Below are 25,470 nucleotides of genomic sequence, written 5' to 3'. Positions count from 1 at the left end.
ATCTCCTCTGCCCTCACTGACTCCATCTCTCAGAGTTCCCCCAACTGTCCCTGCATCCAGATGGTAGCATTTTAGCCACTCCAAATGCTTGATGTTCCTGAAATGTGCCTGACCATTCCAAACCTTCAGGCCTTTGCTCACATTCTTCTTTCTCCCTGAATAGGATTCCTCTATATTCCTGAAAATCCCCTTCCAGATCCAGCTCAAGACCACCTTCTTCACAAAGTCCTTCCTGATCTTCTTGGAGATATGATCGCTCAGTGACTTAGCCCTCCGGTGCACACTGCACAGATTTCTGCCAAAGAATGCATGCACGCCAATCAGAGCTGCAATTGCACAATGCCATTCACATGGTAGTCTCTGTGAGAAGTGCCCCCTGGATGGTGCAGTGCGCCACCAGTATTGCTGTACATGGAGATTTTGATGCTACTGCACTTATCTCTGGGTGTATACGTCTGCCACCAAGAGCTGAGCTTCTGGAGAGCAGTGGCTGTGTCAGACTTATCTCTATTCTCTTAAAACCCGTAGAGGCCTGGCACAAAAAAAGAACTCCGTGAGTGTTGGATGGATGACTGGAATGGCTGAGTAAATAAGTAACCAAAGTTGTTCAGTTTCTGCCTTCTGAGAGTTCACCATTTACCACCCTGTCTCCTGGCCTGATAAAAGCCCAATAAACACATTCTCAGATCTTTCAGCTTTGGGGCTAAATTAAGCCTCACTGATGTTTTATGAATGTGAAGGTCAAGTAGAGCATCTTCTCTCTTGCCGGTCATAGGAGCTGCTTGTATGGCTCTCAGTAGATTCTAGGAGGGCAGACCAGGCCAAGGGAAGACCTTGGACTTCTGTATCCCGTGGGGTCTCTCCACCGCTCTCCACTGGGGCTGGAGCCCTGGGACCCTTTCAGCTTCTTCAAAGGAGGAAGCAGGCTGGGCCTGCTCTGGAACCCTCGTTGCTTTCCAGGTGCCTTCAAATGGCTCAGGGCAGAAAGGTGGAACACCTCCAGCCTCCAGAAACACTTAGGGACTGCCTCCTCCTAGTCCAGGCCTCCATCGCTGCTCACCTAGATGATAGTCAGGACCTCCCAGCTCCTCTGCCCACCCTCAGTTGGGTGGTCTTTGTAAAATGCAGATCCGGTCACGTCACTTCCCGTCACTCTTTCTCCACTGCTCTTTGGATTAAACTCCAATTCTGCCAGACCTCCTCCCCAGACTCTCACTTGCCCACTTGCGCCTCCTTGGGCTACACTTCAATCACACGGAACTTCCTTCAGTCCCCAGAACACACCATGCCCTCTCGCTCTTGAATCTGCAAGGATTCTCCCTCCCCTTCCCCTTCTAACCCATCCCTGGGCGGTGGCCATCCTTGGACATTGCTGCATTTCCGAATCCTTCCATGACCCCAGAGGCTGGGCCGGGCATCTTCTGTGGTCCCACAGCCTCCTTATCGTAACACTGATTGACACTATGTTTGGTTTTGAACAGATTATACGTACATTCTTGTTGAAAACTTCGAACATTAAATCATGCATGGTGAAGACTAAATCTCTCTCCTCTCAGTCTGTAGTCCCTTATTTCTGCTCCCCTAAATCAAGCACTATAGGCAGCTGCTCATGCCTCCTTCCCAAACACTCCTTGCTTCTGAAACACTTGTGTATCCATTTAACCTCCTTTTAAATATATTCATGATAGCACACGGATGCATTTTGCCTTCACTTTTTTTCTACTCACTAATATATCTTAGGGAACATTCCATATGCCTATTATTTTTTAAACAGCTGCACGGCATTCTATGGTATGAGAGGGCTAGAATTTATTTACCCAGTTCCCAACTCAAGGACAGCTGGGTTATTTCCAGCCTCTTGCTAGTACCACTTGTCATGCACTGAATATTGTCGTACATACTTCTTGGTGCTCACATCCAAGTGTACCTGCAGGAGAATCTCCACGGTCTGGTCCTTTCTGCATTTCATATAAAGAGCCAGATGGCCCTCAACAGTTTGTTCGAATTTACCTAGACCCGTACTGTAATTACTTGGTCACTTGTCTTTCTGCTTCCACAGAACTGTGACCCTAGTGTGACAGAAGCTGTGTGTCTCCTCATCAGTCCCCAGACCCCTGCCCAGGGCCTGGGACATAAGACACCCCATAAATATTGTTGACTAAATGGGATGGGATTGAATCTCACAACCATTTACTGTGCACCTATCACCTACTTAGAATCATCAGACTTTGTCTGCAGGGCCCCATGGGGTCTGCACAGAGCCTGGACAACAGTCTGTAAACTTGTTGATGGATACCCTGATTTCATCCAACCTCCATTTACTGGATACTGGTAACAAAAGGATGACCTGGGCCATGGCTGGTGCTTGAACCAGAAATCAGAGACCCCCCTCCAGGGGGCCTCACCATATCTGTGCAGCCTTCTTCAGTGACACCAGACTAATGTCACTCAGTGTCCTGGGCCACCAACCACAGTCCTGATCTCCCTGGGCCTTGACCCAAGAGTCTGGGACTGGGACCCCTGTGGGGAGGTGCCCTAGCTCCCCATGAACAAGACAAGCCTCTGGAGAGACAGACAGCCTTATAGGCTCTGTATGGGATGAGGGGACAAAAGTAGGGGGTGGGAGAGGGAACTGGGAGACAGAGAGGGAAAGACATATTCAGTGTGAAACAGAGTAAATGAAATGGAAAGCCAGAGAGAGTGGAAGAGAGAAAGCAAGCAAGAAGGGGGGCGGGGGGAGAGAGAGAGAGAGGAACCCAGAGTGAGAGCCGCAGATTCAGAGACAGAAAGTGTCCTGTTCACAGGATAGAGAGGGAGGCAGAGACGGGGAAGAGAGAAGGAGGGAGAATAGGAAGAAGGAAAGTAAGAGACACGCTAAGTAGAAAGCAAGAGGAGGAAGAGGGAGGACTCCCATCGAAAGGGAGCAGGTGGGCAAAGAACGGGGTCCGCAAGGGGCCCCGGGCACTCACTGCGGATCTCGGCCGTGGCGTACTTGGGGATCATGGAGTCGGTGGTGAGCTCGGGGTGCAGGATGCAGCCGTGTGTGTAGGCGTCCATGGGCAGCGCGTCCAGCAGCTCGCGGTACTGCAGCACCCGCGCGTGCTGCGGGCTGCCAGCCTCGGGCATCAGGGCCACCACGTTCTCTGCAAGGCACAGCCAGCAGCTGGACCGGGGTATGGGCCCTGACTAGGCAGTCCACACCCTGGTTGAAAGAGGCCAACCTCTGGCACCCCAACTTCCCTGACTGGGAATCACACTGGCAACCTTTCACTCTGTGAATGACGCCCAACCAACTGAGGCACACCTGTCAGGGCTCTCCTTGATTTTTAAATGTTGGCAATTAATTCACATTCATTCTAAACAGCGTGCGTGGGCTGTGATCCCCTCTCAGCTGTGTTTTCAGGCTCTGCCGTGAGCTCCTGAACTAGAGCAAGGCCAGAGGGAGGAAGGAAGGAGGGGACATAGAGACCTACAGGGCTCCGGGTGTTGGCCCTGTTCTTGTCTGCAAGGCTGTAGGGTGTCTGGGCCCATGCCCTTGGGCTTCCTGGCAGTCTGTGGCCCTGACTATGCCTACAGGGTCTCGGGGGCTGGGCTGCTGGTGCCCTGGCATCCTGGAAAATCTCTACCATGGCCTGTGGGGGCTTAGAAGGTGGTTTAGGTCCTGCTCATGCCCAAGGGGCTTCCAAGGGCCTGCGGCCATGCCTGTGACTCTAGACTTCTTGGGGAAGGAGGCTATAGCCCCAGAGCTTCAAGGTGGGGGTAGAGGGGTTCTGGACCACGCCCTTTCCCTGGAGTACCTTTCCCTGGGGATCTGTGCTGTGTAGCCCCATGGTTCATCTTGGGAGAGACTGGGCCTTCCTATCTGAGCCTATAGGCCCCCGGTGGGTGTGGTAGCCATACCTCCTGTGAAGGTGCGTTCCACATAGTCGATGATCTGGTCATAGTCACTGATGATGTTGTCACGATGGATGATAACGGGCACCTCCTCACCCAGGTTAAGACGCATGAACCAGGGCTCCTTGTGCTCACTCTGTGGCAGGCTCACGTCCCGCTCCTCACATGCCAGGCCCTTCTCTGCGATCACCAGCCGCACCTGCAGGTGCCAGGGTCAGAGCGGGGAAGGCGGGTGGACACACGGGGACACACTGCCCAGGTGGGATGAGGCATGTGGGGAGGGAGGTCAGAGGTCACACACAGGAGGGGATACTGTTTCTTCCAGTCCATTCTCAGGCCCCTAGGTGGGGGGGGTCCTATCTCCCAGGGGCCTAGGGCCTGGTGGTTACAGGGATGAGTTTCACAGCTGGACACACCTGGGATAGAATTCCTGGTTTTGCTGTGTGAGTTTGGGCCGATTCCTTAAACTTTCTAAGTTTGTTTCCTTATTTGTAAAATGGAAGCATTAGTAGTACCCATCCAGTGTCTGGTATGTAGATGGCACTCAATTCTCAATTATCATGATCACGACTGGACTCAGCCTGGCCTGCAGAGGTGGAGTGAGCCAGGAAATTTGCAGAAGTTCTTATTACGATCAGTGAAAGTTTTCAAATTATTTGAGAAAGAAAATGAGGTGAAAAATAATTTGCCAACATCGATTGAGCCCTTTATTGTCCCCACATGTGCCTTCCCATCTGGTTACTGGATGCTCACAATAGCCTCCCAGAAGAGGGCAGAGCAGGGACCATCTCCTTATTTTTCTTGATGAGAAAACTAAGCCCAGAGAGGTTAAGTAACTTACCCAAAGTCACAGAGCAATTTAGCAGCAGACCTAAACCTACAAGTAATGGTTCCTGATTCCCAGACCAGTGCCCTCTGCCCTGGGGGGCTCCTTCCAGGGAGTCCTGGGTCTTCCCCTCTCCTTAGTTTTTCCCTATGACCCTAGGGTGTTCCAGACCAACATTTGAGCAGGTAGAAGCTAATGAAGAACCTTGTGGCAGGGGTATGTACTGACCCGGCCCAAAATTTCTGAGCCAGAAAACAGCGATCACATAGTCCAACTGTCTCCTTCCTGGGGACTGAGACGCAGAAAGAAGGCTGAACTTATCCAAGGTTCCCCCAGCAAAAATATGGCGAGTGACCCCACCCCTCCTGAGCATCAATGTCCCTACACACCTAAACAGAAGTTCTGAAGACAGGGCATCGCCAGCTTCCTTCCCAGATGCCAGGAGTTAAAAACCCAGACGGGGCAGCGTGGGGTCATGTTCAGCATGTTGGACTGAGTGCCAGACTGTGTCAGTTCAAATCCCACCTCTAGCCCTTACTTGTTGGATAACTTGACTTTACAAATAGCTCTACATCTGTGTGCCTCAGTTTCTTCATCTGTACAATGGGAGTGCCACTAGCATTTCCCTCAGAGGCCTGTTGTGAGAATCAGTTCCTGTGGAAAAAAGCCTGGCATACAATAGAGGTCATGTGTCTTAGCTACTTGCATTAGAATAGGTTTTGGAGGCAGACAGACATGGACTTAAAGCCTGGTTCCACTGTTTATTTGCTGTGTGACTTTGGGCAAGTCACTTGACCTTGGGCAAGTCACTTGACCTCTCTGATCCCCAGTTTCTGTGAAATGAGGAATGTAATCTACTTCAAGGCTAACTCAAGGTTGGGATGGGGTGATGTGGGTGAAGTCCCAGCACAGGAGGTTAATACGTGGTTTCTAGCCTCACTATTAGCACACATATCCTCTGCACAGGTTCCTGGTGATGTCCTACAGTGCTTCATGCCCCACACTCTCAGCTGACATGACTTCTGTTGAGTGAACTGTGCGCAGGGCGAGGTACTTAGCACCTGAACTCCCAATGCTCATTCATTGCTCCTTTAGCCAGAAGCAGGTCCTGCCAATGATACTGGAAGGCAGCCACACCCTGGCTCTGCCACAGCAGTGCTGTGTGACCTTAGAGCAATCATGGTCCCTTCCTGAGCCTCTGCTTTCTCATTAGTAAAACAAGGGGCTGCAGCCCTGCAGGGAACTGACACTACATTCAGACCACGCAGGAGACAGGGCTGTGGGAGGGAACGGCTGGGTCTGTCTGACAGAGAGGGAGGAACTGTGGCAGAGAGTGAGCACCCAGGGGTGGCATCTGTTTAGTCTGGGTGTGTGAGTGTGTGAATGTGTGTGCATGTCTGTGTGCACACATGCGTGCATGAGTGGGTATGTATGGACGAGTGTGCCAGTCAGTGTGAGTATTCAAGTATTGTGTGAGCACGTGTGCATTAGTGTGGATACGAGTGAGTATGCATGCACGAGACCACATGTGTCTCTGTACATTTGAGCTCATGGGCAGTGACTGTGCCTTAGAGAAGCCCCAAAGCCGTTGAGGCTGAAGTTTGGCTGCAGCCAAACCACCAACCCCTTCCTGCCTCTCCAGGCATCCTCCTGCATCGGAGGTCAGGCTCTGTCCGGTCGTCCAGCCTCTGGGCCAAGTGGGGCCTCTGAATGGGGGAAAGAGAAACCAAACCTAGCCTTTGCCCTTGGCAACGGCAGGCATTTGGCCTCTGTCCTGGCAGGACATCTGCCCTGTCCTGACATACCAGTGAGGGTGCCAGGTGAGGTGGCTGCCTGGGGAGGGCACTATCTTTAGAGGCATAAGAGTCCTCTTGGAGCTGCCTCGGGTCATGTTGGCAAGCAGCCAAGGAGACTCTCTCCTTTGCTGAGCTGAAGGCCAGAGCCATGCGCCATCCTGCAGGGGAGGGGGGTGCAGGAGGAAGCCAGGCCCAGGGGAAGGGCACAGTCACCAAGGCCATCTGCCATCTCTGCCTCCTGGGGGCTGGACCACACTTAGGTGGTCACCACTCAGTGGAACCAGACATCAACCATCTCTGGGCAAACTATCTTCCCTGTGGGTGCCTGAAATTCACCCGCTGGTGCTTCACTGTCATGGTCAGGCACCATCCCTCCTCACCCAAGCCCTTGTTTCCGACACAACTGTGATGGGTCTCTTCCTAGCCACTTACTTAGTTGCTGTGTGACTTTTCAAAAGACACTTTGAATCTCTGAGCCTTGGTTTACTTATCTCAAATACCTTAGTTTTAAATTAATAAACTTTATATTTTAGAGCAGAATAAAATACCTTTTTTCTAATGTAACATATATGGCTTACAAATTCGTCAATTCCCAACACCTAATTTATCAAGCGCCTACTCTGCGCCCAGTCCTGTTCTAAGTGTGGGAGACTCCGCAGTGAACAAGGACCCCTGTCCTGGGGAAGATGGAGTTCTAGAGGGGCCACACACAGATGATGAAAAGTTAATGTGACAGAATGTGTCAGAAGATGGTGAGTGCAACAGAAGAAAAGAAAAAATACATCAGAGTATACAACTGGGGGTACCAGGGTGTCAGGGAGGCAGGTGACAGGTTTAAGTAGGGCGATCCACCGAGGCTGGCCTCTTTGAGAAGGTGACCTTGGAGCAAAGGTCTGAACGAAGTGAGGGAGTGGCCCACACAGGGGACGGCTGTAAGCAGGGGGACAGCCAGTGAAGAGGCCGTGTGTGAGGAGGCCAGGGTGGCCAAAGCAGGGTGGGTGGGCCTGGGAGAGGAGGGGAAGAGGTCAGAAAGGATCACGCACAGGGACTTCTAATTGAGACGCCTAGACCCAGGGGTCCATGAGGAAATTCAGAAAGTCCTTGAACTAGGATGGGAAAATTACATGTTTATTTTCAGCAATCTCAAACTGATGTTTAGCTTCTTCTTTAATTATGAGTGTAGGCGACAAAGCATGGTGGTGTCAGCAGTGCCTGGAATATTGTCACCACTAGGAATCCGATATTTTCATCACTTCACAGTTGTGGCAGTTACACTCATCACGACTTCAGCATCACTGTACTTATCAGTCCTGCCACTAGACCGTGTTATATAATGGGTTAATATAGAAACATGTCATTATATAACAAACTTGTTTTAAAAATATGTCAATAGCTACACTTCAGTAGATTGGTTTCCCTTCTAATCTAATAACCCTAAGTATTTTATTCAATTAAAAGCATTATTCTGAGACAGGTCCAGAGGGTTCCCCTGACCGATGAGGGACCCATGACCCAAGGAAGGTTAGGATCTTGCAGGAAGGCCTGAGGCCATTGTGAGGACTCTGGCTTTTTCCCAGAGGGACCTGGGGAGCCACTGCGGGCCTCTGAGCAGAGTGATAAGATCACAGTTTTTACCTGGGGCCTCCTGGGGGCTAGGTAAGTGGTCAGGTGCAGCAGTATGGGAAGTGCTGGAGGTCAGTGCCCAAGAGCGTGAAAGGCGAGGCTTGGGTGAGAGGTAGAGGTCATTTAATGCCCTCCTGCTGTATCTGTAAAGCGATTTCTAGGAGACTTGCTCTGTCTTGGGTGTTGGGATTGGCCTATGGTAGGACCAGACCTGGGCCTTTTACTCCTGGGGGCTAAAGGCTAGGCCAGCAGCTCCCCCCAGGTACACCCAAGGCAAAGGCAGACCCTGAGAGAATGGGGGCACCCTTGAACCAGGCTTGCTGCAGGGAGCTAGGAATGGCGCCCAGAAACTCACCCCAGGGGAAACGACAACAGTAATAATAGCTAACTCTTACACAGCACTGTACTGAGACCTTTACATGCACTAACTTGTTTAATCCTTGGAAAAATCGAATGGGGTAGGTACTAGTATTATGCTCATTTTACAAAACAGAAAACAGAGATAGTAAATAACTTGCCCAAAGTCACACCACTAGTAGTAGCAATCTTTTTTTTTTTTTAACTGGCTTGCGTTAGGACAGAAGGATTCTCAGAGCACAGGGGGTGGGGTGGGGGCACACGGAAGTAAAGCAGTTCTTCCTGCCTGGGGGTGGGGGGAGGCTGGGTGCATCAAACACCTAGGGCATCTTCCTGTTGTGGACACTGAGAACCAGGGAGGGCCAGGACTGATTTGAGCTCACACAGGCGGTGAGTGTGAGTGTGAGCACTGGAATTCTGGTGTCTCAACTCCTTGAACCCTCTGCCCCTCTGAACCTCACCTCCCCAAAGGAGAACGGGCTAGGAGCAGGAACAGCCTCAGAAGCACCCCCCTCTGAACCCTGTGGCCCCAAATGGTCACCTACGGTGATACCTGAAAGTTCACTGTTGGAGAGCAGTTTTTAAAGGCACCGAGTTAAGTATGTGATCATGCATATCGCCTGATCTTCACAGCCCTAGTCCTAGCCCTCTGCATACTCCTAAGCATATGAAGAAGCCGGGACTTAAGAAAGGTGAAGACCTGGCCAGGTGGCTCAGGTGGTTGGAGCATCATCCTGTACACGAAAAGGTTGTGGGTTCAATTGCCAGCCAGGGCACATACCTAGGTTTCAAGTTAAATTCTCACTTGGGGTGTACACAGGAGGCAACCTGTCGATGTTTCTCTCTCACACTGGTGTCTCTCTCTCTCCCCCTCCACCTGCCCTTCCTCTCTAAAGTCACCAAAAGCATATCCTCAGGTGAGGATTAAAAAAGAGGAAGAAAGGTAAAGACACTTGCACAAAGTCATGGAGCTGGAAGGGGTAGAGCTGTACGTGCTGTAAGTGTAGGTGCAGTTACTGAGCACTTGCCCTGTGCCAGGTGCTGTGCTGAATGATTTACACGGATACATCTGCCAGCTCCTCCCAATGACTCTAACAGGGAGGTGCTAGTAATATTCTCAATGGGCAGATGTGATAACCGAGGTATGGGGGTTAAGCGATCTGCCCAGGATTACCCAGTTGGTCAGTGGTGGAACTGAAATTGAAGCCTGGGCAGTCTGGCCACAGGGTCTGGGCTCTGGACTCCTCACTGTCCTGCTACCCTCTGGCTCTGGAATAGTCTCCAGATGCTCCATGGGGGCCGCCACCACCACTCCTGGGGGTGGGCTGTTCCTGCTATTAGTAACTCATGTGCCATTAAGGACAGGCTTCCCATGCTCCGCATGGGGACCTGTTCCCTGTGTGCAGGCAAGGCCCTTCGGGACTGAAGGGATGACAGGAAACTCACCTGCTAAGTTCCTATTACATGCCAGACACTTAACATATGTCCATGTCCTCTCAGTCCCCCAGGAATTCTTCTGGGTAGGATGCAAAATTCCCCTTTTACAGATAAGAATATTGAGGCACAGAGAGGTGAAGTGATGTACCCAAGTCGCACAGCCAGTAACACTCAAGATGAGACTGGAACCCAGGACTGACTGCAGAGCCCATGCCCTTTCTGCCAGGTTAACGCTGCCTCTAGTACCCACCATGGGCCCCTGGGCAGCATGGCGGCCCTGGCAGGAGAAGCTGGAAGATGCTCAGACTGGCTCGGTGAGAGGCTGGTCACGAAGGGGCCTGGCAGTGGGCGGTTCCAGCCATGACTAGGGGGCCACTTTAGCCCTGAGATCAGGCTGAACAGAAAACATCCCACATGGGGAAGAGGAGGCAGCTCCCCCAGGGGATGGTAATGAGAAGTGTCATCCCTCCGCCTCCTGTCCAGTCCCCAGCACTGGGCCTGGCTCCTGAGGTTCAGATGGGAGGAGATGCTAACATCTGGAGGTCAGGCTGATTCCTCTCCAAACCCCCAACCCCCAACGACTTGCACAGAGCCTAACACACAGTAGGTGTTCAGTGCACATGAGTAAAATTCATGGACGAACCCCAGGGAGATCTGGGCTAAACCAACCTCTCTGCCACCTAGTACTTTGATGACACCGTAACACCCATTATTCACAGAGACTTGAGTCCATGCCAGGCCCTGCCATCAGCACTTCTGGGGCATCAGCTCATTTCACCATTTCATCTCCAGCCCTCTGAGGAAGGTGCTGCCATTAGCTCCATTTTACAGATTGTAAAACTGAGGCTTTGGAGCGATAAAGTGACCTGTCCAAATCCCCATAGTAAGTTATTAGGGAAGATGGCAATCCCACCCACTGGGGATTGTCTGGCCTCAGAATCTATACCCTGAAGTGGAATTACTCAAAGGGAGACCAGCTTCATCAGCATCACTTGGTAGCGTGTTAGAAATGCAGCACCTTGGGCCCCGGGCCAGAATACTGAGTCAGAATATCTGGGGTGGGACTCAGCAGTCTGTGCTTTAGCCAGGATCATGCAGAGATTCCAATGCACGATCAAGTTTGAGTAGTGCCGGTCTGGAGCAGTAAGTTATGCCGCCTCTTCAACAACCCTTGCAGCAACCCTCAGAGGGGCTGGAATTAGAAGCAGCTATTATTATTATTATCCCATTTTTCAGACTATAAAGCTGAGCCTGGACCAAGACTCAGACCCAAATCTTTTGGTTCCAAGGCCCTTTCTTGTTACAGAATCTGTTTCTGCATCTGGAAAATGAGTGCACAGAACAAGAGGATCTTCCAGGGACAGGCAATGGTCCGCGAACACTGGGCCCTGGCCATGGTGCTGAAACCCCCCCCCCCCCCCAACTGGACAGCCGCCGCAAGTGAGAGACTGAGCTCCTAGAGGCCGGCACTCCTGTCTTAGAGGCGCAGTGCTGGGCCCTCACCGCCAGAAGCGGGAACCCCAATAACTCAGCACCAGGCTGTATTCCTAGCTGACCCCTAGCTCCCCTGAGTCTGAGGAGTGACCGAGAGGCCATATTGTGCCTGTAATAGTAAAACACAGATCTCACGTCTGGGCTGGTCTCAAAAGAGTTAAGTCCTTCCTTCTATACTAAGGGGGTGGGGGGCGGGGATGGGGGGCTAGAGATGTACCCTCCAAGCCAGAACAAGGCCCCCAGCCATGCACAGGGGCAGAGGGGCAGAGGAGCCGAGACCTGAAGGCCTGTAGTATCCGGGACAGGAGCTCGGAGGCAGGGCTACCATGGCTGGAGGCTGGACCCCAGGAAGCGCTCCTCCTACCAACAGGCCGCCTTTCCAGCAATGCCCATTCCCTTCCCTCTGCCTTTGTCTCTCTTCTCAGCCCTCCAATGGAGCGGGTCTTTCTGGAAGGGAAAGAGGATGGATATTCCTACAATTGGGGTCAGTGCTCCTGGGGCGGAAGACAGAGCCAGTCACCTCCAGGGAGAGCAGCCCAGCATCTCCCGTCCTCCGCTCGGAAACCCCAGATTCCACCCTCCTCTTACGCCGGGTCCTCAGACCCCGTAAGCCCTCCGGAATCCCCTCCCCCGAGCTTCCTAGCCACCCGGCGCATCCGGTTCCCCTGCTTTCTCTAGCTGTACCTTCTGGGAGCTGAAGGACTGGGTCCAGTGGTACAGAACCAGGCTCTCCTTGGGCCAATGGGCGGGGCTGGCCGCCTCGGGCGCGTCGTGGGCCTCCGCAGGCTTGGCCGCATCGCTCTCCAGCGCTGAGATGGGCCACCAGCTGCAGTTGGTGGGGGTCAAGTTGTTGGGGGTCGCCATGACAGCCCGGAATCCGAGGGCGGAAAGAAGGAGGCTTCAGCCGCGGCTGGCGCTCTCTCGCCCAGCATCACATGGCCTCGCGGAGCCTGCCCCTCTCCTTCGCTCCCTCCCGCCCGCCCCTCTCCGTGAATGTCATTTCTCACTGGGTGAGTGAGGGAGGGAGGGAGCGAGGGGATCCCGGGAGGTCCTTCCCTCCTCCTCCCCTTGGCCCGCCCAGGGCCGGTGCTAGACAAGCCACCGGTCCTCTCTGTCACGTTCCGTGGAAGGGTGCGTGGAGCCGCAGCGCAGCAGGGTATGCCCCCCAGGTGACTCCTGTCCAGCCAGTTCCCTGCCGATGATTCCACCATTGTAAACGTGGTTTGCCTCGGGATCTGCTAAGAAGCAAGTATTTCTTTAGGATAACTAGTTACAGAGACTTACTCCTTTTATAAATCAGTGTCTGGAAATAACCTCTCTATGAAGCTGTTATTTTCTAACTTTTCTCCTTTAGAACCTTTAAGAGCAGAAGGGAACGAACGGGTTCATTGTGTGCCCAGGCACTGTTCTAAGGGCTTCACAAATAATCGACGCACTTAGCCCTCAGAATAACCCTACAAGCCTCATTCTACAGAGGAGGAAACTGAGGTACACACAGGCTGAGTGACCTTGCCCAGGGTCACCTAGCTAGTGAGTTGGGGGTGCTGAGACTTAAACCCAGGCTGTCTGGCCCGAGTCAAGGCCGCTCTGCTCTCAGCCGTTAGGTCAGGACAACGCACGAGCAACAGCACAGCAAGCGCTGGTCCACCCACGCACTTCACACGCACCACCTCCTTTCATCCGCAGTGATCGTTCTTCCTGGGCGAGGACGGCGAAGCTCAGGCGTGTAAATCATCGGTCCAAGGTCACGTCTCCACCCCAGGAAGCCGAGGCCCCAGAAAAGACTGTGACACCTCCGCTGTCACATAGTTCATCCTAAACAGCCATGAAAACTTCCCAGAAAGTTCCTTAATATGCGCTTGCTTCCCTTACTATGAATATTATTTTAATTTATTTAATTCACTGAGCAAATAGATGCACCAGGAAAATAAGCTTCTTGGCCTCCACCACCGCCCCCAGCCCCACCCCGTCACGCTACCAGGCACTCTGGCCACCTCGCCCTCCAGACCGACAAGCACGGCTCTGGGGCGAGCAGTCAGCGGCCTTCCTTCTTCCGGACAACAAAGTTCTGTGGCCCGTGGGTTCCTCTTCGTGCTTTGGCTGCCAAGGAAGTTTGGAGCTACAGTTTCTGTTAAGTCCCAGTTGCCACATTAGGCCTCCCTCAGCGATTTTTCTCTTTCAAAATGTCCTAGTGTTCACAGTTTGATTGTGCAAAGAAGGATATGCTCTGTCTTGAGGGAAAATTAAAATATCTGTGAATTCAGAGGAGTAAGGCCTTAGAAGTTTGATCAAGGTAGAAAATCTGTCCCTGATCTGTGACTCCAGCCTGGTGTATCTAGGGAGCCAGATGCAGTGGTCACGCTCAATGTGTATTCATCTCCTCAACAAATATGCACTAGGCACTTCAACAGCACAAGAGATACAGTGATAAACAGACAGACACTGCTCTGTTCTTTGCAATTCAGGCCTGCCCTGCAGTTGGCTGAGTGGGTTCCAGTGACCACAGAAAGCTCCCCAGGCAATAGACATGGGTGCTACCGGCTGGGGGTTAGTTAGCCTGTGTGCACTCAAATGGTAAAAGTGTGTGGGGAGAGACAGGTAGGGCGCTGCTGTCACCCACTCGGGGGCCTCTAAGCAGCAACGCTAACTAAGGACAAAGAGCAATTAGCTAAGTGATGAGAAGACAGGAAAGGGACGCACACTCCAGACACAGAGAGGAGCAGATGCTAAGGCCCAGGGGTGGGAGTGAGAGTGGTGTGCTTGAGGGACCGATGGCTCTTTGTCTGGCTGGAGGCAGGGATGACAGAGGAGGCTGAGTGGTCATGCCAGGTCTGTTCAGCCACCTCTAGGAGTTGTCACATGTTCAGGGTCCTTGGGGGTCACTGGAGAATTTTAATCAGGGAAATAACATGCAGTTTTGGTGCCAGAAATCTGAAAAAGACCTGAAGTATGTATACTGACATTCCCACATATCAATTCACACTGGGGGCTAGATGTTTCCCACCAGTGATGGGATTTCTCACATCCTTCTTCCATGGCAAATGGGGATGGGCTCAGCCACCAAGAAGTTGCCACTGAAGGTGAACTTGGCACAGTGAGATGGGAGTGTCAGGGAAATATTTCACTCGGGCTCACTGCTGATAAATTATAATATATATATACCACCATAATATAACAGTGGCTTTTAGGATTTTCCATGCACTAGATACTGTGTGAAGCACTTCAAAGTCATTATCTTAACCGAGGTGATACTGTTGTTGTTATCCTGATAACACAGATGAGGAAACCGACGCTCAGGTGAAGGTACTGTTGGCCCGAAGTCAAGAGCTAACACACACCCATGTCTGTAGACAATAAGGGATTAGATAAATTAAGAAATTAGGAGGACTTCCAGCCAAGACAGAGGCATAGGTAGACACACTGTGTCTCCTTGCATAACCTCACAAAAGAAGGACAACAATAATTTAAAAACAAAAAGCAACCAAAAACCAGCAGAAAATCGAACTGTATGGAAGTCTGACAACCAAGGAGTTGAAGAAGACACATTCATCCAGACCGGTAGGAGGGGTGGAGTGGGGCAGTCGGGCAGAGAGGACTCACGGCAAAGCGGTGGCTGGTGGACCTGGGCAAGCAAGGCAGTGAGGTGGCGGATTCTGGAACAGGGTGCGCAAGGCTGCAGCTAACCAGCAAGGCGGCAGCTGGCAGACCAGGCGGTCCCACCTTTGCGTGCAGATAAACCAGGCGAAAATGGGAAGTGGGACGACCGCACAACCCAGGGTCCTAGCAGGGGGAAACAAAGCCTCAAACCACAACTGAAAAACACCTGTGGGAGTTGAGGTGTCAGGAGAGAATCCCAGCCTCACAGGAGAGTTCATTGGAGAGGCCCAAAGGGTCCTAGAACATACATGAAACTGTCCACCCAGGAATCAGCACCAGAAGGGCCCAGTTTGCTTGTGGGAAGCAGGGGAAGTGACTGAAATCTGGCAGAGAGTGGAGCAAGTGCCATTGTTCCCTCTGGAACCCTTGCCCCACATACAGCATCATAACCCAGAGACAGGGGTTGCCCCACCCTGGTGAACACCTAAGGCTCCACCCCTCACTACGTAACAGGTGCGTCAAGACCAAAAAAAATGGCGCAAATGAAAGAACAGATCAAAGCTCCAGAAAAATACAACTAAATGAAGAAGAGGTAGCCAACCTATCAGATGAACAAACAGTTCAAAACACTGGTAATCAGGATGCTCACAGAATTGGTTGAATTTGGTCACAAATTAGATGAAAAAATGAAGGCTACACTAAATGAAATAAAGAAAAATGTACAATAGTGATGGGAAGGAAACTGGGACTCAAATCAATGGTGTGGACCAGAAGGAAGAAAGAAACATCCAACCAGAACAGAACGAAGAAACAGGAATTCAAAAAGAAAAAAAAATGAGGAGAGGCTTAGGAACCTCCAGGACATCTTTAAATGTTCCAACATCTGAATTATAGGGATACCAGAAGGGGAAAGGGAAGAGCAATAAGTGACAAACTTATTTGAACAAATAATAAAGGAGAACTTTCCCAATCTGGCTAAGGAAATAGATTTCCAGGAAGTCCAGGAAGCTTGGAGAGTCCCTAAGAAGGTGGAACCAAGGAGGAACACACCAAGGCACATCATCATTACATCACCCAAGATTAAAATGAAGGAGAGAATCCTAGAAGAAGCAAGAGAAAAGGAGGTAATTACCTACAAAGGAATTCCCATCAGACTGTCAGCTGATTTCTCAAAAGAGACCTTACAGGCAAGAAGGGGCTGGAAAGAGGTATTCCAAGTCATGAAAGGCAAGGACCTACATCTAAGATTGCTCTGTCCAGCAAAGCTTTCATTTAGAATGGAAGAGCAGATAAAGTGCTTCTCAGACAAGGGTCAAGTTCAAGGAGTTCATCATCACCCAGCCCTTATTATAGGAAATGTTAAGGGAATTTATCTAAGAAAAAGAAGATAAAAATATGTACAGTAAAATGACAGCAAACTCACAATTATTAACAATCACACCTAAAACAAACTAAGCAAACAGGAACAGAACCACAGAAATGGAGATCACATGGAGGGTTAGCAACAGGGGAGTGAGAGGAGGAGAAGGGGGGAAGGTATAGAGAATAAGTAGCATAGACAGTAGGTAGAAAATAGACAGGGAGAGGGTAAGAATAGTGTGGGAAATGTAGAAGCCTAAGAACTTACATGTATGACCCATGGACATGAACTAAAGGCGGGGAATGTGGGTGGAGAGTGAAGGGGGGAGAATGGGGCAACTGTAGTAGCATAATCAATAAGATACATTAAAGAAAGAAATTAGAGCATATCCATGCCATGAAACAATTTATGTCCACTAAATAATAAAGGTTACAATGAAAATATTACAATGAAAAGCATCTTACAATTACATACGTTACCATAAAACTCCTATTTAGCTGAGATTACTATAACCTTTAAGATGTAAAAGAAAAAAAACAGGCTACTAAAATGTATGTACAGTTTAATTTTCAAATACACAAGTTATGGAAGGACAGCCCATAAAAGCAGTCACGTGGTTAGACTGGGGTGTGAATGAAGACAGGAATAAGAGGAGATCCTGAGCGATTTCTTTTTAAATTGGATTTTCTGGTTTTCCTACTACTGTGGACTGCCTTGTATCCCCACAAAATCCATGTGATTGAGTCCTAAACCTGAATGTGACAATATCTGGATATAGGGCCCTTAAGAAGGTGATTGTGGTTCAATTAGGTCCTAAGGGCGGGGTCCTAATCCAACCGGACTGATGCCTTATCGGAGGAAGCGACACCAGAGCTCACTCCTCAGTCAAGCGCCAAGCAGAGGCCGTGCAAGGATGTAGCGAGAAGGAGGCTGTCTGCAGACCAGAAGGGAGGTCTCACCAGAGCCCAAGCCTGGTGAGAGCTTGATCTACTTCCAGGTTCTAGAACTGCGAGAAGATACATTTCTGTTGCTGAAGCCACCCAACTTGTGCCCAAGCAGACTGATACACCTGCAGACTGATACTCCTGGACAGAAGTGCATTACTTGTATTCAGCCCTGGCTGGTGTGGCTCAGTGGACTGAGTGCCAGCCTGGAAACTGAAAGGTCACCAGTTTGATTCCCAGTCAGGGCACATGCCTGGGTGGCTGGCCAGGTCCCCAGTTGGGGGTGTGCGAGAGGCAACCACACATTGATGTTTCTCTCCCTCTCTCCCTCCCTTTCTCTCTCTAAAAATAAATAAAATCTTTAAAAATATTCAAAGTTGTTAAAGAAGAGCTATTGCTTGATTTTTGCCTTATACTATTGGGGAAAAGCTGGCCTTGGTCCTTGAACTACAGGAAAAGGGGAGGGAATTAACACAGTCTGACTGTCCTTCAGCCAGACCCTCTACAGAAATCCCATGAGAAGAATACTACTGTCACCAGTTGACAGATGGGAAAACTGAGGCTCAGAAAGCACAATGCTTAGCCCCAAAGCAGCGGAGCTGGGGATGGGGTCCATGTCTATTGGATCCCAATACACATGAGCTCTCTTCTCCTCGTACCACTGCCTCCCTGCAGCAGATGCTGAAATGGTCGCAGACACAGGTGGGGTGAGGGTGGCTGATATCCCTCGGCCTGGAAAAGTCACAAAGGAGGCTTTGCTTCTAGTTCTGGACAGAGAGACAGTTCTCCTGGGAGTCAGAAGGCACCTGAAGGCATTCACTGTGAAAAACCCTAATGGCCAATACATCTACTTTCTACATCTGTTACATAGGGGCCTGCTAACAGAGACCAGACGGCCATAAACACGAGGCTGACCAGGTAGGAACCCACAGGGTGTGCAGGGCCAAGAGCACAGTGTCACCCATGGGGGCGGCTGCTCCTGGCTCCAGTCAATAGGTATTTCGGGTTCTCAAGAAACTGGGAATCCAGATATTTGTTTTGTCATTGCTCATTTACAGTTTGTTGATAAATTTTTAAAAACCAGGCATGACAAAGCATATCTGTGGGCTAGATGTTAGCCCTTACACAGTCAGTTTGCAGCCTCTGTTTTGGATCATTTAATTGTTGCCACAATCCTAAAGGCAATATGTTAGTTAGCATATCACTGTACCAAGTAAACTGCCCAATCACAGCAGCTTTACCCCAAAGCTTATCTTTGATCACATAAAGTCCAATCAGCACCATGTGGGGGTCACATCAACTTTCCCATGTGGCTTCCAAGACCACCCAGGCACCAATACCCAGTGGTCACTGATATCCAACGAGCAGATAGTGGAGAGAGAGAGCGGAGCACCACGTAAACGCTCCTCACTCTGCCCATGTTGCCTTGGCCAGAACTCAGCCCTGTGTCTGCCCACCCCCGCCATACCCGCAAAGGCTAAGGGGAGCTGGAAAGTGTGCTCCCTGGCCTGTGGGAGCTGCTTCCCCACCACTGTATCCTATGGACTAGACACACAGGTTTCTGGGGGATGCTCACCCATCTCTGCCTCCTGCAGTTATCAGCATCTCCATTGTACAGACGAAGAAATAAATCTCAGAGAGGCTACGTGAGCTGTGGGAAGGCACACAGTCAAGAGCACTGATTTTCTGAGTCCGATCCAGGGACACTTCTACCTCGGTGTTTCCCAAACTTGCCGTCTCCTAGGAATCAGTTCTGCCACTTGGTACCTGTACAGGTTCCTGGGCCTCACCCCAGACCTTGAATCTGAGTCAGGGAACGGTGTGGTGACCTGTATTTCCATCCAGAATCCCAGATGATTCTTATATCGGGTTCTACCTCAGGGGACGCACCTTAAAATTATCTGGGGAGCTTTGTGAAATGCTAATCTCTTGGCCCTAACCCCTAGACATTCGGACGTCGACATTTTATGAAACCTCCAGGTGACCAGTGACTGTGATGTACAGCCAGGACTCAGAACCACTGCCTCTGCCCCCAACCACTGGGTGATCGCTGGAGTCACCTGAAGGAGCTTTTCAAACTAAAGCAACAAGAGAGAAAGAGATGGAGAAGAGGGAGAGAGAGGGGCACTGAGAGGAGTAGGGACAGAGAGATACCAATGTGGGAGTATCTACCCTGGGAATCGACATTAAAAAAAAACTCTTCAAATGATTCTAATCTGCAGTCTGGATGGAGACCCACTGAATAAACAGACCAGAAGATTCTTAATCAGTATGCTTGGGTGAGCCAAACTTTCTGTATTTTTAAAGCACCTCAAGGGATTCTGATAGCACTCTCCTAAGGCTTTGCTACTCAGAGGGTAGTCTAAAGTATCAGTACATCACTGGGAACTGGTAAGAAATGCAGAACCTCGGGCCCTACCTGGGACCCGCTGTATCAGAATCCACAGCACAAAGAGACCCTTGGAGATGAGCACACGCCTTAGTGTGAGAGGTGCTGGTCTGAGGCACACAGCCACTCTCTGGGACGACAGCAGACCAGGCCCTCTGATCAGGGCTGGCTCATCCTCTCCCTCCCTGCTCATCTCTTGATGCTGTAGAACCGTTTCAAGCACCACCAGCACAGTTGGTCCTCAAAGGTCTGGGCCTCAGTGCCCCCGTGATGTGGCCATCTGTTCCCAGATACTTTGTTGGAAGGTGTGGGAACATGTGTGGTTTGATGAACCAATGGGCAGCTTGCAGACCTTCCTACTGGGGAAGGACAACCCACATGCTGGGTATTGACTTGAGGACCAGACCATGGGACTGGGAGCTTCATCTGAAGATCTAAAGAACTGCAGGTTGGAGAAGACTGACGGACTTGTTTTGTGAGGTTCTGGGATCAATTCAGAGGAAGTTAGGGGAGGGGGCTACAATTTAATATAAGGAAAAGTTTCAAGCAGGGGTAGTAAGCTTTCTGTTCTCTAAGGAGAACCAGTGGAAATTGAATGGCCCTCATTCAGGGGCTCCTGGAGGTAACCTCTGGATTGGATATGAGCTGGAAAGAGGCCTCACTCAAGGCTGAAACATGCAGTCCCCCCAAAGCAGAGAGGCTGGGTCAAACAGTGAGACAAGCATGGGGAGTGAGGTAATTTAGGGGTCTACTGTGCCCATCAGCCATGAAGGCAGTTTGGTTAAACACAAGCTATTGCTTATGCATGAAATAATTTCCATGTTGGTCTCCACTAGTTTGAAAGCTCAGTGAGGTCAGTGGCTGGACTGCCTGGTGGTGTTCATGTTGTAAGGTCTGGTCCAGCATGTTGCATCATTTTCCCAGTAAATAAGTGATTTAGGCCAAGATGGAGGCATAGGTAGACACACTGTGCCTCCTCACACAACCAAAATTAAGTACAACAAAAATGTAGAAACAAAAAAAAAAACAACCCAACCAGAACTGACAGAAAACTGAACTGTACAGAAGTCCAGCCACCATTCATCCAGACTGTTAAGAGGGGCAGAGTCAGCAGCCAATGGAGAGGGGTCACGGCACAAAAAAGAGGTGGCTGGTGGTCTTGGGTGCACAGGCAGTGGCTGGCAGACCCTGGGCTTGGGGAGGAAACAAGCAGATCCAGTGAGACGTGCAAGGTGCTGACCAAGAGATAGTCAATCTATCAGATGCACAGTTCAAAGCACTGGTGATCAGGATGTTCACAGAATTGGTTGATTTTGGTCACAAATTAGAAGAAAAAAATGAAGGCTAAACTAAGTGAAACGAAGGAAAATACATGGGAACTAATAGGGATGGAAAGAAAACTGGGACTCAAATCAATGGAGTGGATTGGAAGGAAGAAAGAAACAACCAACCAGAAAAGAATGAAGAAACGAGAATTTTAAAAAAATGAGGAGAGGCTTAGAAACCTCCAGGACATCTTTAAATGTTCCAACATCTGAATTATAGGGGTACCAGAAGGGGAAAAGGAAGAGCAATAAGTGGAAAACTTATTTGAACAAATAATAAAGGAGAACTTCCCCAATCTGGCTAAGGAAATAGACTTCCAGGAAGTCCAGGAAGCTCAGAGTCCCAAAGAAGTTGGACCCAAGAAAGAACACACCAAGGCACATCATAATTACATCACCCAAGATTAAAATAAAGGAGAGAATCCAAGAAGCAGCAAGAGATAAAGGGGACAGTCACCTACAAAGGAGTTCCCATCAGACTGTCAGCTGATTTCTTAAAAGAGACCTTATAGGCAAGAAGGGGCTGGAAAGAAGTATTCTAAATCATGAAAGGCAAGGACCTCCATCCAAGATTGCTCTATCCAGCAAAGCTTTCATTTAGAATGGAAGGGCAAATAAAGTGCTTCTCAGATAAGATCAAGTTCAAGGAGTTCATCATCACCAAGTCCTTATTATATGAAATGTTAAAGGGACTTATCTAAGAAGATGAAAAATATGAACAGTGAAAAGACAGCAAACTCCCAGTTATTAACAACCGCACCTAAAACAAAAGCAAACTAAGCAGACAGCTAGATCAGGAGCAGGAACACAGAAATGGAGATCCATGGAGGGTTAGCAACAGGGGGGTGGGAGGAGGAAAGAGGGAGAGAAGGTACAGAGAATAAGTGGCATAGATGGTGGGGAGAAAATAGATAGGGGGAGGGCAAGAGTAGTGTGGGAAATGTAGAAGCTAAAGAACTTATGACACATGGACATGAACTAAAGGGAGAAATGTAGGTGGGAAGGGGGTGGAGGGGAATGAAGGGGGGAATGGGACAACTGTAATAGCATAATCAATAAAATACATATACAAAAAAATTGGGGGCCTAAGGTACAATATCTAGGAAAACCGTGAAATAAAATACTTATCCTAGACCTGAGGCAAAATGAGTTTTCGAAAGGAGTGGGGTCTAAAACACAGGAGCTACAGCAGTGCTTGGAATGCAACCCCACAGCTGAAGCAATTTGGAAAAGATTCCACAGTTGAAATTACAATTTGAGGGACAATCCATGTTTCAGGACTATGTGTTTCGAGAGTAGAAATAAACTATACAATGGTATGTCAGTACAGTAAACTGACAAAGTCTGAGATGATCCCATGTGAAGTTATAACTTTAAGGCCACTACTATAAAGGACACATGGACAAAAGCAAGGGGGAGGATGGAAGCGAGAGAGAGAGGTGGGTTTGCCTGGGGTGCCGGGAGGGGGAGGTGGTGGGGGGAATGCAGACAACTGTAATTGAACAACAATAAAATAATTTTAGAAAAAATTTAAAAATAATTGATTTAAATGTGAATAGCTGAAATGAGCATTAAACCCGTTTGTCTCTCACTGGTAATTTCTGTGCCCTTTAAAGCATTTCTGTCAGTTGTTCCTATTGCCCATTTTTTTCTTTTTTTCTCGTGCACTTCTAATTCCTTTTCATCCAGTTTCCATCTGAGCATTTTTTATAATGGCAAACAACTAAAGTATCCTAAATGGTCCATGAAAAGGGGTTTTATGAAATCATCCAGGGACCAAGGTCCCTGGTGGTGCTTTCCCCCACCAAGCCCACCCATCCGTCAGTCCAGGAACCTCTCATCTGGACAGATCCCATAAGATCCCAACAGCATGGTTTCTGAGCCAGTGGAATCACGGGCCTTCTCTGTGGACTGTTTCTTGCTTGGCTGTACCTCTGACATTTTTTCTGTTCTGAGCATCTATTACTTTTGAATAGGAAAGACTAACCAACAGGAAGTGAATTGTTTCTAACCCCTATTTATTGATTGATTTTAGAGGGAGAGAGGAAGGGGGGATAGATAGATGGAGAGGAAGACATCGATGTATTGTTCTACTTATTTATGAATTTATTGATTCTTGTATGTGCCCTGACAGGGGATCAAACCTGCAACCTTGGCATATTGAGACAATGCTCTAACCAACTGAGCTATCTGGCCAGGGCCTCTACACTCTGTTTTACATCTCTAAACCACTGTAGTCAGCTTTATATAATTGGCAATGTTTTCATTTGGGGAAATTGCAAATTGAAAACAGAGCGAATGCTCCCAATTACCAGGTAGCAAGAAAGCTGAAGCCCAAAGAAGTGATTTATCTGTCCCAGGGTACACGGCAAAGCAGGAGCAGAACCCAGGCCCTGGCCTGCAGACTGGCATCCTTTCTATCACTCCCTTCCCTCCATCCCACTGCGAGCCCCTTCCTGCTTTCCCTCTCACTCAGCAACACAGGGATGTCTCAAGCATTCATGGCCTCACAGATTGCACACTTCATTCCACTGACATGATTTGTGTGGATTCTAGAGTGGAGACAGCTACCAGACCAGGCAGGCAGATTCCACATATGCCTTTGTTTACTGGAAAACCAGAGTGGGCTGTAGATCCAATGCACAGAACTGCTGGCAGAAGTCCTGTTCCAGGGCCAGGAGCTGCCTGCCTACTTTGAGAGTCTGCTATCCGGTGATCTGCCAAGGCTGCAGGCGAGTCTATGCCACTTGGACCATATGAGACATTGTCTTGAGAATATCCAGGTATTACTGACAAATTCTCCACGAACACTTCCTCCAGCCTGGTTCTAGCTTGCTCTGAGCCAAATGGAGGGGGAGGCAGGCACTTCTCCAGGAGTCCTTGCCATGTTGGGCAGGGCTTAGGACTGGGCTCCACTCCCCTTTCCATTCGACAGGACATAGTGGAGGGAACATGAATGCATTCATGCTGCACCAGAGCCTACACCAGCAGCTCCAGGCTCTGCGGAAGCCCCAGGGGCTTGGCTCAGCTGTGCCAGCCCAGGAAACTCACGGAGTAAATGGATCACAGGTTTCACAGCTGAGAGATGAGCATGAGGATTTTTTTTTTTCCTGGTGTTTGGGCAACTGAGTCCATGGTGGGTGTTATGGGTTGGCACAAGAAACATTTTTGGAGTCCTGGTCTGTACTGAGGAGTCTCTCTGGGCTATGGTTCTTGGAGGTGGCTCCTGGGTCTGGGTGTCCACTGGGAAAATGTGCTTTGATAGGACAATAGAGAAATCCTGAAGGCCAGAGGATGAGTGGCTTAAACTGGAAGTGTCGATCGCTTCTCAAGGCCTCTGTGGAGGGTTTCTTTCTACACCTTATCAGGGTAAAACAAGCAGGCGCTCACATGACTACATCTTAAGAACAGACTGCACAGTGATAATCAGAGATAGATTTAAAAAAATATTTAATGGCTTTTCAAAAAATACAACATACATGCTCATTATAACAAATTTAAATAACATACGAACTAAGAAGTAAAAGTGACTCCATCCTCCTGAAGAAGTATGAAGTAAAATATCATTTTTCAAACGACCAGACTGGTGAGATCAGAAAGAAGGGCGACACCCAGCCCTGGCGGGGGTGTAGGCCCGGGTCCGCCAAGCCCAGCACTCAGGTCTTTGTTGCGGGGACTGATCTTTTATTGAAAGATGTTTAGAAAGATGCGCCTCTAGAAACCCACTAGATGGCGACGGATTCTTCACCACTACCTCCCAGGCGGTGACACCCAAAAACGTCTCCAGGCACTGTCCCATGTCCCCCCCGACCTCCACTGATGGGAGGAGAACCTGGCTGTTTGATGTATCTATCAAATACTACAATTCGTCACCAGCAGCCTTCCTTCAAAACACATTTATGAAAATAGAAACTTGTTTCAGAAGCATTTTTGTGCAACACCATTGGTAATATTTTTAAAAATTGATAATGATCCAAATGACATTTGTTCCTAGCCTATGTATATAATATGAAAAATGCCCAGATAGAGAAAAGAATTAAATAGCTCTGATGTAGCGAGCTCTTCAAGATAAAATTGTTAAGGGGAAAAGCAAAGGTGCAGAACAGTGGAGGACATTTTTTTTTTAATTTAAAGAATGAAGTTGTATGAGCAAGTATATGTGTGTATGTATGTTGAAAAAACATATGGAAATTTGTATATATATTTTAATTTTTTATTTATTAATTTTACAGAAGGAGGGGAGGGCGGGCAGAAGGAAAGAAACATGGATTTGTTGTTTCACGGACTGATGCATTCTTTGATTGATTCCTGTATGTGCCTGTGCCGACAGGGGACCGAAACCGGGCACGTTGGGACGATGCTCTAACTGAGCCACAGGGGCCAGGGCTGGGCATGTGTGTTTGCAAAGCCTGGAAGGAGGTGTACTAA

At 49.4% G+C, this 25,470-nt stretch overlaps 1 protein-coding gene across 7 annotated transcripts in view; it reads right to left on the bottom strand.

The window, feature by feature from the left end:
* GDAP1L1 (ganglioside induced differentiation associated protein 1 like 1) overlaps positions 1 to 25,470 on the bottom strand; it is a 73,105-nt gene that overhangs the window by 16,274 nt on the left and 31,361 nt on the right. For 3 of the 7 annotated variants that reach the window (XM_053671111.1, XM_053671109.1, XM_053671110.1), the window contains exons 3-5: positions 12,112 to 12,253; positions 3,901 to 4,093; positions 2,970 to 3,143 (exon numbers count right to left, since the gene is read on the bottom strand). In XM_053671111.1, the coding sequence (XP_053527086.1) occupies positions 2,970 to 3,143; positions 3,901 to 4,093; positions 12,112 to 12,253 (509 nt within the window). Of the gene's footprint in view, positions 1 to 2,969; positions 3,144 to 3,900; positions 4,094 to 12,111; positions 12,663 to 25,470 lie in introns of those variants that run through there. The other 4 variants (XR_008392625.1, XR_008392626.1, XM_053671112.1 and 1 more) reach the window with 3 other exon arrangements.

The sequence above is a fragment of the Artibeus jamaicensis genome, unplaced genomic scaffold (assembly GCF_021234435.1).
Source record: "Artibeus jamaicensis isolate MK-2021 breed Jamaican fruit bat unplaced genomic scaffold, CSHL_Jam_final contig_685, whole genome shotgun sequence".
In the NCBI taxonomy this organism is placed as follows: Eukaryota; Metazoa; Chordata; class Mammalia; order Chiroptera; family Phyllostomidae; genus Artibeus; species Artibeus jamaicensis.
This window is presented reverse-complemented; position numbering and strand designations above follow the sequence as displayed.